Consider the following 13663-nt stretch of genomic DNA (forward strand, 5'->3'; position numbering starts at 1 on the left):
AGGAATTTAAAGGAACAGACATGTTTATTAGTTTGATGCATTTTAAGAATGTGATTGGAGCAGAAGGGTGGTCAGCAACCCCAAGTCACATCCGAAAGCAGTCACAGTCCTTCATATGACACACAAAACAGACACCCCGCTACATGGTTGCTAAATTCAATCTCAGTGTGCAAGAGTTGGGAGTCCAAAGTCTAGCCTCTTGATTTTACATGTAGTTTCCCACTATATTTATTTAGTGTAATGCACTAATTTGAGAGGTTTGCTGAAATATACCTGTGAGTTCTGTCAAGTCTGAATCTTTGGATTCCACTTTTAGGAGGTATATAGTAGTCCTGCTTACTTTCACTGTAAAGGTGTGATGTTACCGTATGGTATTACTAACGATCTTGACCAAAACTAGGCTAACTAGGAAAAGTCAACTAGGAGCAACGAGATTTGCTCAGTTACAATGTTGGCGTGGTTCTAAATATGAGGCATTCCTGAGCTGAATAACATTAATCATCTTTCTCTCGTCTTTTGCTTGTAAAAAGCAGAACTGGGATGTGGCTCCCATAAACAGCCCACCCCACCCTCAGAACCCCCTCAACTAAGGCGACTGACTTTAACGTGCTGCTCTGTTCCGCAGCCTTCAAGTCAAGGAACAGCTGAAGGAAAAACCCCAGGGGAAATTTCACTTAAGATGCCCGAGGCCCTCAACCCCAGCTTGTCAGAGACAGTGATGCAGTGCTGTCCTTAGGATGAGTCAATCTGATCATCTCCTGAGCCCTGTAAACAAGGCAGGTAGCCGTTTGGCAATGGTGATTGCTCTTCACTTTATTACAGCTAATGCAGTCGGAGGCCTCAGAGCACCATCATCCATTTGCTATATTAATTTTTGCTAAAGCCTGTAAGCTGCGTGTTGGACAGGCTCCATCTGGGACATCCTATAGAAAAAAGCCCCTGGCAGCCCCAGGGCCATTAGCTAAAAGCAATGAGGAAGGGGGGTGGGTGGGCTGTACCGAAATACCAGGAGCTCATCAGCAGTGGCTGAAAATGAGTTGTTAACCTTCATCAAAGGCGCAGTGCCCCAAAGGCCCCGGCACAGGGTTCGAATTCTAGCACAAGATCCTCTCCCTCTTTCAATGTGTTGGGTGCCAACAATAACTTGATAGGAAAAAAAATGAATAAACGGCAGGTAAAGGAGATGATATTTCAACTGGTTTTGATTTTTTTTCTGTCCTTCAAGATTCATTAACAGTCTGAATATTTCAATGTGTTTTTATCGAATATATAATAAGGCAGCACAGAAAATGCTCTTTTAATGGAACCGATTTATGGATCCACTAAATGAAATACACACTGTTCTATAAGAAACCAGTGTACAATAATAACTTATACAACACAATTATAAAGCACCAGCACCTATTAAAAGAATAAGCCTACATATTTATGTTAACATATAGCATTATTCAATATTCAATTTAGCCTACTGTGTTATTATATACTGCACGGAGACCGTTTAACTTGGGCAGGGGTGCAACTGAACTCTTTATATTTTTGCACACCAGACAACAGCAGGACGGTCAGGGTAGGCAACAGCTGCTTGGTTATTTTAACAGGGTTTAATGTGAAGAAATTAAAAATGGCTTAGGGGGGGCATTTAGTAACTTACCTCCAACACAGAGTTCACAGAATATAGGGGAGAAGTCCAGAGAGAACTGATTCAAAATACATTAAGTACGTCACAAAGCCCAACGATATCTAAGAATATCCAAAAAATTTTGCACACAGCCCACCGCTCCAGGAGTCCACAATAATTAACTGTGTCCACTCAGGTTTTAATGTTAATCACTCCAGCTTTTCAATCAACCCCCCTAGAGAACAGAATCTCAAAGGCCTCTTCGTCTGCAGCCCAAAATCACCCCTATCAGCAGACGAGCACGGAGGCTGGCAGTGCCTCTTCTGTGAGAGACAGTGGTCCAATACGCACAAACTGAAAACCCAGGCTGCAAGGCAGGGCTCGAATTGGGTCGGTACTGCCTGACATGCAGCACAGGCACTGTTGTTTTTGTGTCGAGGTACTTTGATGGTTCGTGGAACAAAATAAAACCCTCAATAACTCAGTTTCTGATTTGAATCACATTAAGATTCCAAAAGGATGATTATTTCTGAAACACAGAATGTTTAATTAGGGGAACGCTTTTCATCTTAAACCGAGATGATAAAAAGTCTTGATCTTGTTTCCAGCCCCGTTATTGTGATGCTCCCCAGACAAACTCTGATTCCTTCACAGAGCATGCAGATCAATCTTTTCTCTCAAGTCATAAGAAAAGAGTGAGGCAAATCTCTATGTATACAGATCATCCCCAAAAGATATGGCTGCTCAGGTTACTTTTACAAAGAGTTATGCTAATGAACAGGTCTGTTCCCATTAAGCATTTTACCAAGATTCATTTTTCTGACTGGGATAATGGATACTGGCATTCTTTCCCAACCAATTCAAGCACTACTTCAAGTCACCTGGTTATCATTGTCCCCATAGGCTTCTTAAATCACTGATTTAATAGGACAATCATTGGCAATTAGCATCTTTCCCAGGGTGATGCATAAAATAATAATAATAATAATAATAATAATAAACTTTATTTTATATAGCGCCTTTAAAGGTGGCTTCTCAAAGCGCTTTACAGGATGACAATAAACAATAAATAAGAAGACTACAACAATAAATAAGAAAATTTCACAAGATAGGACACAATAATTACAACAATACAACAATAATAATAGAGGAGACCGTGGAAGATGGTATTAAGAAGAGCAGAGGGGTGAAGAATGGAACCAGTTAAGTAAAGGCTTTTCTGAAGAAGAAGGTTTTGAGTCTGGATTTGAGGGAGTTTAGAGAAGGTGACTCTCTAATATCCTTGGGCAAAGAGTTCCAGAGCTTGGGGGCATAGCAGGAGAAGGCCCTGTCGCCCATACAATGTAGACGGGCTTGGGGGACAGTAAGGAGGGCAACATTTGAAGAGCGGAGGTTGCGAGGTGGGGAGTAGGGCGCTAAAAGTTCAGACAGGTATTGAGGTGCCAAGCCATGTAAAGCCTTGTAGGTGAGCATGAGGATTTTAAAGTCTACGCGGAATTTGACCGGAAGCCAGTGCAAGGACTCCAGGATAGGAGTAATGTGAACACTTGCACTAGACCTGGTCAGGATTCTGGCTGCTGAGTTTTGGACATACTGCAGCTTGTTCAGAGTAGATTTAGATACCCCAGGGAGTAGAGCATTGCAGTAGTCAATTCGAGAGAATACAAATATGTTGATCAGCTTTTCAGCCACAGTTAATGATAGCATAGGGCGTAGTCTTGCGATATTTCTAAGGTGAAAAAAAGATGTTTTGACAGTATGCTGTATATGTGGGTCGAATGTTAAGCCAGAATCGAATATAACCCCAAGGTTTTTCAATTTTGATTGAAGCTCAAGTACAGAGCCATCTACAGACAGGGTTACAGGACTGGCTTTACGAAGTTGATGGGGGGTACCAATAAGCATGACTTCAGTCTTGTCACAGTTAAGATGAAGGAAGTTTTGAGTCATCCAAATTTTTATGTCAGAGATGCAATTAGATAGAATAGAGACAGCCACATCAGTGTCGGTTTAGTATGGATGTATATTTGAGCATCATCAGCGTAAAAATGAAAGCTGAGGCCATGTGATCTTAAAAGCTGACCAAGTGGGAACATGTAAATGCTGAAGAGCAAGGGGCCCAGTATTGAGCCCTGGGGGACACCAGACTTGACAAGACCAATTTCAGACCTGTACCCATTGAGAGAGACAAAGTGACAGCGATCAGTGAGGTAAGACTTAAACCATTTGAGGGCAGTGTCAGAGACTCCAAACGTAGTCTCGAGACGAGAAAGTAAGATGTTATGGTCAACAGTGTCAAAGGCAGCACTGAGATCAAGAAGGATGAGTATGGAAAGAGAACCAGAATCAGAAGCTATTAGGAGATCGTTGGTGACTTTGACTAGGGCGGTTTCTGTGCTGTGAAGTTGACGGAAGCCAGATTGGAGGGGTTCGAAAAGGTTGTTTGTCATGAGGTGGTTATGCAACTGAAGTGTGACAGCACGTTCTAGAATTTTGGAGAGAAAGGGTAAGTTGGAGATGGGGCGAAAGTTGTTAAGATTGTCGAGAGCCATGTTAGGCTTCTTTGGCACTGGGGTAATAGCAGCAGTTTTGAGGACCGTTGGTACAATGCCGGTGCTCAAGGATTCATGTATTATATTGAGGACAATGGGACAGAGAGAAGAGAAACAGGACTGGAATAAAGTGGTGGGAATGGGATCTAAAATAGATGTGGTGGGTTTCATGCGCGTAACTAGTTTGTTTAGGGATGCTGAGTCAAGAAGAGAGAAGCTGGAGAGACGGGAACCAGAGAAGTTGGATGAGGAGGGAGGAGGTGTGGAAATTATATCCGTAGTGGAGAGAATGTGATGCCGGATGTTGTCAATCTTAGAACTAAAGAAATCTAAGAATGTGTTGCAAAATTGTGATGAGGCAGGTAATGTGGTAGGGCAGTTTGGCTTGAGCAGTCTGTTGATGGTGGAGAAAGATGTCTGGGATTGTTTTGGTGATTTTCAATGATGTGAGAGAAGTAGGTGGATCTAGCAGACTCTATAGTAACCTTATAATCAGATAAGTAATCTCTCCAGGCCTGATAATGTACATTTAGGCCGGAAAGACGCCACCTACGCTCAAGTTTGCGAGAGGCTGCCTTCATGAAACGCAGATGGTCATTGTACCAGGGGGCAGGGCGAGAGAAGGAGATGGTTTGAGTTTTTAAAGGAGCAAAGGTGTCGAGGGTAGATAAAAGAGCAATGTCAAGTAACTGTATTTTGTCCTCTAGAGGGTCAGAGGAAGAGAAACAGGATAAGGAGGACAGAACAGAATTTGCAAACCTTGGGTGATCAATTGATCGCCAGTTGCGGAAATTTACAGAGCGTGAGGGGGAGGTGTTAGAAACAGGTAATTCCAGATTGAAGAGAATGGCTGAGTGGTCAGAGAGGCCTAGATCAAGGGGGGAGCAGTGGGAGACAAAAGAGTCATTTGCAATAATTAAATCTAAGGTGTGTCCTTTGTTATGTGTAGGGGTACAAACAAACTGAGTAAGGTCAAAGCATCCCAAAAGAGAAAGGAAGTCTTTAGCCAGACTGGAAGAGGTTGAATCAATGTGTATATTAAAGTCCCCTAGAATAAGGATCCTTTTAAATTTAAGGGATAAGAATGAGAGAAAATCACCAAACTCACCTAAGAAGACTCCACTGGGTTTGGGTGGTCTGTAAACTGTGGCAATAATAGTAGATTGGGGGATAGAAACATTTAAAACAAGACACTCAAAAGAAGAGGGAGGAGGTATAGTTATAGGACTTAGACTGTAAAAAAGGTTGTAAATAACAATGATGCCCCCGCCTCTGCCTGAAAGACGCGGAAGGTCAAAGAAACCATATCCAGGAGGAACTAGTTGGTTGAACAGGAGTCCATCGTTTTGTTTGTGCCATGTTTCGGTTAAGCACAAAATATTTCAAACAAATGCATACAACCTATAGGATTGAGACCTCTAACTCTGCACTCTACTGCACTGGTTATCTGTTAAGTTTCTAAAAACCCAACTTGTTTGGCAGGAAAAAAAAAGTTTCTGATGGCAGCTGTGGTTATGCAAGGCATTCCACCCTATTGAAGTAGGCCTTCCTGAGCATCCGGTGTGACAGTGCTGCCACCTGCTGGTGTGTAGCTGTACAGCATCAAGAACTAAGGTCGACCCCAACTAAGATTCTTCAGAGAACACGTCAGGGCTGTGAAGATTAAAGATCTCTCCAAGCCCATTGTTTCTCATTTCACCTCTGACGGCCACGACCACTCTAATCTCTCCGTCTGTGTCCTCAAAGACGGTTTTCCGAACTCATACATCAGAAAGACCACTGAAACTAAAATTATTCTGTAGCTAGGATCACACATTCTCCCTTCCCTTAACGACAGATTACTGTTCTTTTAAATTTTCTCCAATCATTGGAAGTTTCATTTCACACCTCTCTGCACCCATTCTGACTTCACACCTCTTGATTGGCCTCTCTTTCTGTCCCCTGCTCCCACCTCTCACTCCTCCTCCCTCCCAACCTTTGTTCTCCCACTAGATTACCTTTGCCTAATGCCCTGTCTCTCTCACACCTGAAGAAGGCTCCACGGCCGAAACGTTGTGTTCTCTTTCTGCTTTTTTTCAGCATGGAATAAACCTATTACTTGTTCCTTTGCAGCCTACGCATGCTGACGCAGCTACCCACCTGAACTAAGATTCTTATTGTCAGGGTTTCACTAGCTCTGTGAAGTTGGCACCCCTACAGACAGCACAAATGATGAAACCCACCTCATTCGTTAGTGCTACATTTGTAGCAGTTTGTGCTGTTGAAAGTAGCGTTTGTGCTGCTTTCATGTTCCGAGATAAAGCGCCTTGTTTTTACGGGGTCATGACGTCACTCAACCCCCTACAATGTCATAAGGACACCAAATCGGTCTCATTCGTTAGTGCTACGTTTGTGCCGTTTAAAGTAAGTTCCCAGCTGTTTTTGTTCCCGAGATACAGCACCTTCTTTTTTGGGTGATCACGTGACCATGCACGATGACTTTGACCTCCAGTGACCCCGTCTGCCGAGTTCAAGCGGTTGATTTGCTTTTAATAATAGTATCTTCTGTGTGTTTGTGTGAACAGGAAAATTAATTACCAACAATATCATACCCTAATCAGAACAGTTTTGCATGATCACACGAAAAGAAGGCGCTATATCTCGGGAACGAAAACGGCTGGGAACTTACTTTCAATGGCACAAACCGGCAAAAACGTAGCACTGACGAATGAGACAGGTTTGGTTTCCATACGACGTTGAAGGGGGGGCTGAGTGACCTCACAACCCCTGAAACAACAAGGCGCTATATCTCGGAAATGAAAGCAGCACAAACGCTACTTTAAACAGCACAAACGTAGCACTAACGAATGAGGTGGGATTCATTGTTCACGCTGTCTGTAAGGGGGCAACTTCACAGAGATGGTTTAGCTGCCTGATGCTGGCGTTCAGTCACGTTAGAAATAAGTTTTAGCTTTCAATTTAAATTTGAGCTCAAAAGAGGTAGGGCACATCAGAGTTAAACCTTTGGACAACACTTGTTCGTGCTGCTGTACAGATACTCGCCAGTAGGTGGCAGCATTCACACCTGATGCTTGAGCAGGCTAAGCCATTGGGGTGGACTTCTCTGAACATCTAGCATAGTGACAGCACTTAGAGCAGTCATTCCTGTGGGGGGCCCTGTGGGCTTTCCAGACGCAAACGAGGAGAGGCCAGTACTCACACTTCCATCAGCAGCTTCCTCTTCTTCAGCTCATTCTTCTCCTTCTCCTCCAGCCTGTCCGCCTGGCCCCGCTGCACCAGCAGGAGGCGCTCCTGCACGGCGTCTTCAATACTCTCCACCTGAGCACAGGCAGCAGAGACGGACGTCATTCCCCCTGCCTCTCCCCTTCCCAGAGGCTGAATCTCTCCCATTAAGGCATCCAGGAGCAAAGTGGAAGGATTTTCAAGTCCTCTCACATCAGGACTCTCCTGTACATCCGTAAGGGAGTCAAGACCCCAAGCAGTCCTCCAGCTTCTGCATTTTAACTTTGCAGTTATAGAGAACTGACATAATCACTACATATATCAAGGTACGATTATCATTGCAAAATAATCCATGTAACAGCCGTCATGGCTACAAAAGCCATCTCTAAAGGTGAGTCAAAGAGCAAAGCTACCACTGACGGAATTCCCAGATTCCCTCAGCAGACGACAGATGTGAGAGAGACAAGCAACACGCCTGCCCATTACATCTCTGATAACCTCCAGCAAACCGCAGCACATGGATTTAAAGCAGCTGTGCTGCTTGCTTCCAGAAATTGGAATTGTGGGATTTCTGTCACAGCAGTCACTAGTGGCTCTGTGCTAAGGATCTGCACCAGTGGCTGGAAGGTTGTCGGTTCAAATCCCGCGGCCGGCAGAGGAATCCTACTCCGCTGGGCCCCTGTGCAAGGCCCTTAACCTTAACCCCAGCTGCTCCAGGTGCACCATATAAATGTCTGACCCTGCGCTCTGACCCCAAGCTTCTCTCCCTATCTGTGTGTCTCATGGAGAGCAAGCTGGGGAATGTGAAAAGACAAATTCCTAATGCAAGAAATCGTATATGGCCAATAAAGTGATCTAGTAGTGTGACATCATATCCCTGCAAACACAGCATGCCATACAGGATAGGGGTGCACAGTGATGGTCTTTTGAGGCTCACATGAGGCAGTTTCTTTGAGCCAACTCAGCTAGTTGGTTGTGTTACTGGGCAAAATTAACACTCGCTCTATCCTCAGGTTCAAAGGTACTGTCATCCTAAGGGCAGGCGTCTCGCGAAAAAGAATCAAATATATCCGGAAGAAAGCCTTAGAAAGAACCAGGCTCCTTGCACATGCAGTTAGAGGCTCGCCCTGCAGGCCGGCCATTACAAGCGATATCATCCACTATTATCTGAATCTGGAGCAATCAGGAGCTCCCACGCTCTGACTCCGGAGACTCCTGCTGGGAGAGGGGGCGATGCCCAACTCACCGCTCTGAAGATGCGGGGGCCTCCCTCGGCGTTCTTGTCCAGACGGATCCACTTGTTGGACATGGCCTTGCTGAAGCCCACCTTCCCGCTGGGGAGTTTCTACTCCGGAAGGGGGGGGCAGAGAGACAGGAAAACGCACAATGTCATCCATGAGATCTCACCTCCGGCTGGGAAGAGTTCCCTCCTTCCCTCCATCAGTTGCCGTGCTGCCAGCTCTGGGGCCGGCATGCAGAAGCCATCCTGCACTATGGGAACCCTCCGCCAGGTCCAGCACATCCACAAACCTGTTCCAGTTTCCCCTTTTATTAACCTTTTACTTACTGCTGAAAGGGGTTACAAGTAAACACTGTGATGTTTCATGCCTGGGTTTTCTTTTGTCTTTTAAATACCCAACTACACTTTCTTAGAACTTTTTTACATTATATCTGGAAGGGGTGAAGAGAAATATAATTCCTTAGTCCAGTGGTTCTCAAACTGTGGTACGCCATATGACCCTGGAACTTTGTTGTGTGTACTGAACAATTGGGACAGGTTTTCATATTTTCTATTTTAATAAAATTAGTTTGTGTCGAATACGCAGCCTACGTACTATGATATAGCGCGCACTAATACTTGAGTGTATACAAGTGCTACAATGCAATTCTATACCATTCTATAGGAATGCGTGCTCAGACGCAAGTGACCAACTGTATTGAAAAAACAGTTATCTCCAGCAAATAGGGAGGTGGGAGAATGTGCGTGATTTTGGAACAATGCCAATGTTGTAAGCACAGGAAAGCGTGATAGATAACAGAAAAATATTTAACTGTTCTAGGTTAATTTGACAAAAATTCACAGAGCGTCTCTGTGTTTCACTCCCATGCGCATGAAATAAAAACTTCTTTTAACTTCTGAGACAAATTCCTAAAATGGAAATGGGGAAAAATGCAAGCTTACGGATTGCTAAAGCAGGTAAGCCCCACACTACTTGTGAAGAAATTTGTTTACCATTGGCAAAAGAGCTGACACGTATTACGTGTGGAGAAAAAGCTGCTAAACAGTTTGACCTGCTGCCCCCCCGAAAGACACAGTCACTCATAGAATTACTGACATGGTGGATGATGTCAAATATACGCTGATAGAGCGCGTTAAGATGAGCAGATGCTTTTCACTGCAATCAGATGAGTCTATAAATGTTGATTTGGCTAATTTGCACGTTTACGTTCTATACGAGTTTGAAGGTAAGTCCCATGAGGACTTTCTGTAAGCCACTACTAACGGAAACTACAGGAGAGCACATATTTCAGCTTTTGAATGAATTTATCAAAGAGAATGGCATCGACTGGATAAAATGCATCGGAGTTTTACAGACGGTGCTAGAGCTGACACAGCGGTGTAGTTGCACGAATTAGAGAAAATGCCTGACGACTTAAAATCTGTTAGACTCTATTGAATTGTATCAAGGCTCGACCAATGAATTCACATCTGCTTTGCTTGACTAAACAAATGTGTATGTGAGTGTGTGCGCGCATGTCCACTCATGTTGGTCATTGAGATTTTCTGGGGTTCCTATGAGAAGATGACTTGCAGGTGGTACTTGGATGCTTTGGTTTGATCAGGAGTGGTATTTGGTCCAAGACGTTTGAGAACTACTGCCTTAGTCCAATCTTAATTAGCTTAGTCTTGTTTTTAAGAAAGAACAGTCTACACAGAGATATTACTTCATGTGCCTTCAGACGGGGGAATCGGCATCATAAAGGGGACAAATTGAATCTTGTTTGGCCCCTGATCCTTTTCCAAACCCATCTGGAAACACTGCAGCTCTACCAGAGGTACAGTGGCAGTACGAAGGCTGGCATCACACAGCAGACGCCCCGCCGCTCACCATGAGCTGACTCTGGGGCATGCCCTCGGTTGGTATGGCAGCAAACACCCGCGCCTCATGGCTGCCCTCCCCGGCAATCTCCTTGCCCTCTTCCGTCAGCTCCCAGTGCTTGGACGAGCGCTGCTCCGCGGAAATCACCTTCAGGAGAGGAAGAAGACACGCCAAAGTCTGTGGTCACTGTTCCAGCGGGGAGAGAGGTTTACCTGAAGGCTATGTGACTGGCCTCGTCAGACCATCAGCTCATAAACAAGATCCCTACATCCCTATATTACTGCAGAGCAGAAGGAAGACACTGAGTGTTGGACTGTTCTAAGGGCTGAACATTTAGAGCAAGGCTTTTCCAGTCCAGACCCCCGCTGCTCCCAGTATGAAATGGTTTGCAATCCAGCTAGATGTTGTCATTTAACTGAACACATGACTGATTCAGCCTTTTAACCTTTCTTTTCCACCCCAATTTAAAATGGGTCCAGTTAGTAAATAATATGGCACCAAACAGGAATTATAAAGAAAACTGGCAATACTGGAGTCTGAAAGACCTGGACAGGGAAACCCTGGTTTAGAGGCTTTAAGCAGCACCCAAGTATCAAAATGCCCAGCTGCTTGATCTCAGACTTACCAAGATGTGTTCAAACAAACGACTGATATTATTATTTAATATATCAGTCTCTTGGCCAGGACCACAATTCACAGGGACAATGTGTTGGCTGTTTTCGATTTTCATGGATAGCTATCCTAGGCCTTCCCAACGTCAGCCTAACCAAAGGGTTTTGCCTAACGAGTGTTTAGGATTGAAGTATCACAGGCATTTCTGTGGCAGTTGGCCATTTCCCGTGCTGGACTCAGCACTTCCAGACATTTGTATACTACAAGGGAAACATGCTATTAATAATCCAATTCATGCTATACGAATGCCATTTCCCGCTCCACACCACTGTTAATAATTACAAAGAGAAATCAAGACATTTCAAATTATGCTAGAAATCAATGCTTTATGGTGCAGAGATGGCCCAGAGACAGAATTGGCCGCAAACAGGTACTGCAAGTGTCAATGCTGAATGAGTTCTTCTATCTTCTACAAAAACGCAGTAAATATCTAACGTGTATCTCTAACTAGTCCCGTTCACTTGTGCTGACCTGAAACCGGCTTTCACACAAACACGCCTGGATTGCATCACTTTCTCCCATTCATTCCGCTGGGGGAAACGAGTTGAGAGGCTTTTAAACCCCGTCCTCTTACCTCCCCAAGGGACTGCAAGCTCTTCACGGCCCCGACCACAAGCTGGTGCTCCACACCGAGATTAGCCGCGACATCCTGGCTGTCTATGCCGCCGTCTGCCTTCTCCACCCGCTGAAGAAGAGACTCCGCTAACAGACCGTCAGCCATGCCGAAAATACTGTCAGCCGCAAGGAGGGGAAGTGACGTACGAGTTGTACCGTATTTTACCAAAGAGAAACGCAATTTGGTGTGCCGCTCATCTGACTTCCCGTAGAACACTTAAAAGGTACCTAGCAATCCACTCAACTATGCAACTTTCAGAGATTAAAAGACAGATGTAAAGATAACGACACACCATTGATGACTGACACCAACGTAAGGCTTCAATAACAATAAACACATATATCCCACCTGAAGTTTTGTAATGAATGATGGATGCTCATATTGAAGATAAAATACGGTAATACCTTCTGTGACGATTAAAAGGCGCATGCTGTCAAGTTTAAGGCGTCTCTTCTCGCCATATTGAGTGTGGCACAGTCAATATTTCTTGTGATTCACTCATATCCTGTATTTGAATCACTGCCACACGAAACTATGCATACGAAAATATTTTCTGAATAAAAATAATTAAATATCAACCGATATATGAGAATGCCTCACCATTCAAGTAAGCTGAGAACATTTTATTTTTATATTTGTTATGAAATATCCACTGAAAATAATTTCTATATACATAACCAGCTCTTTGAAAACAAATATTATGAAAACACAATCCCACTTTCCCAAGGTAATGAAATAACACTACAATTTCATTTACATCTCTACAATTTTAAGCGAAACCAAGTGACTGTTTTCCTAGTGTGTGCACAGTTAGTTGGGAACATATTTTCCTCCTTTTCTATATGGAGAGAAATAGTGCAAACAACATTCTGACCATAAAGTCTGCACTCCCAAGTTTCCATCTGTTTGCTTGGAGCAGTATGGCAGAATTTAACAGGCTGTGTTACCAATCCATGAATTACTGCTATACACATCTTAAAATGGATTAGAATCTGTGCCATTATTCTACAGTATTATTCACCATCCAGGCCTGTGTATAACATGTTCATTACATTATTTTAATGTTCACCTCCTACCCTTTTGTTGTACAGGGTGTTTACAAAGTTATCTGGCCTAATCCTAGCATTTCCAAAGGTGGTCCTGCGGGGGGCAGTGTGTTTCAGGTTTTGAGTCCAGCTGGGCTTGTTTTCAGCTGAACTGCTCACGCGTCTCCCAGCTCTGCAGGTACTGGCTTCACAGGACCTGAGGACCTGCAGTCACAGAGGTTCCCAGCACTACTCCTGTGTGCGTAGCTGGGGGAGCTCCATTCCCACAGCACCTGAAGAGCTGGGAACATCCGTTCAACTGCTCCAATTAAGCCAGTGATTAGATCCGTTAAATCTTATAGCACAAATACATCCCCTTATCCATCCATTTTCCAACTGCTTCATCCAATTCAGGGTTGCAGAGTTGCAGGAGCCTATCCCAGCAAGCTCTGGGTACAAGGCAAGGTAAACCCTGGACAGAATGTCTGTCCATCACAGGGCAGACAGACACTGACACACACTCACACCAGGGCCAATTTTCTCAGAACCCAATTAACATGCCAACATATCTTTGGACTGTGAGAGGAAGCTGGAGCACAGAACTCCATGCAGACAGCATTGCAGCTCTGGAATTTCAGCCCACTGAAGCCAAGCAGGTGTGAGCCTGGTCTGTACCTGGATGGGAGACTTCCTGGGAAAGCTAAGGTTGCTGCTGGAAGAGGTGTTAGTGGGGCCAGCAGGGAGCACTCACCCTGCGGCCCATGTGGGTCCTAATGCCCCACTATCCTGACAGGGACACTTTACTGTAAAAAGGCACTGCCCTTTTGGATGAGATGTAAAACTGAGGACTTGACTCT

At 44.4% G+C, this 13663-nt stretch overlaps 1 protein-coding gene across 1 annotated transcript in view; it reads right to left on the minus strand.

The window, feature by feature from the left end:
• The window catches only part of farsa (phenylalanyl-tRNA synthetase subunit alpha), a 29918-nt gene extending 17995 nt beyond the window's left edge, over positions 1-11923 (minus strand). The window contains exons 1-4 of the mRNA XM_069195875.1: positions 11740-11923; positions 10503-10640; positions 8639-8737; positions 7370-7488 (exon numbers count right to left, since the gene is read on the minus strand). Of these exons, the coding sequence (XP_069051976.1) occupies positions 7370-7488; positions 8639-8737; positions 10503-10640; positions 11740-11886 (503 nt within the window). The 5' untranslated portion in view covers positions 11887-11923. The remainder of the gene's footprint in view (positions 1-7369; positions 7489-8638; positions 8738-10502; positions 10641-11739) is intronic.
• Between the last annotated feature and the right edge of the window lie 1740 nt (positions 11924-13663).

This window comes from Lepisosteus oculatus, chromosome 11 (assembly GCF_040954835.1).
Source record: "Lepisosteus oculatus isolate fLepOcu1 chromosome 11, fLepOcu1.hap2, whole genome shotgun sequence".
Taxonomy (NCBI): domain Eukaryota; kingdom Metazoa; phylum Chordata; class Actinopteri; order Semionotiformes; family Lepisosteidae; genus Lepisosteus; species Lepisosteus oculatus.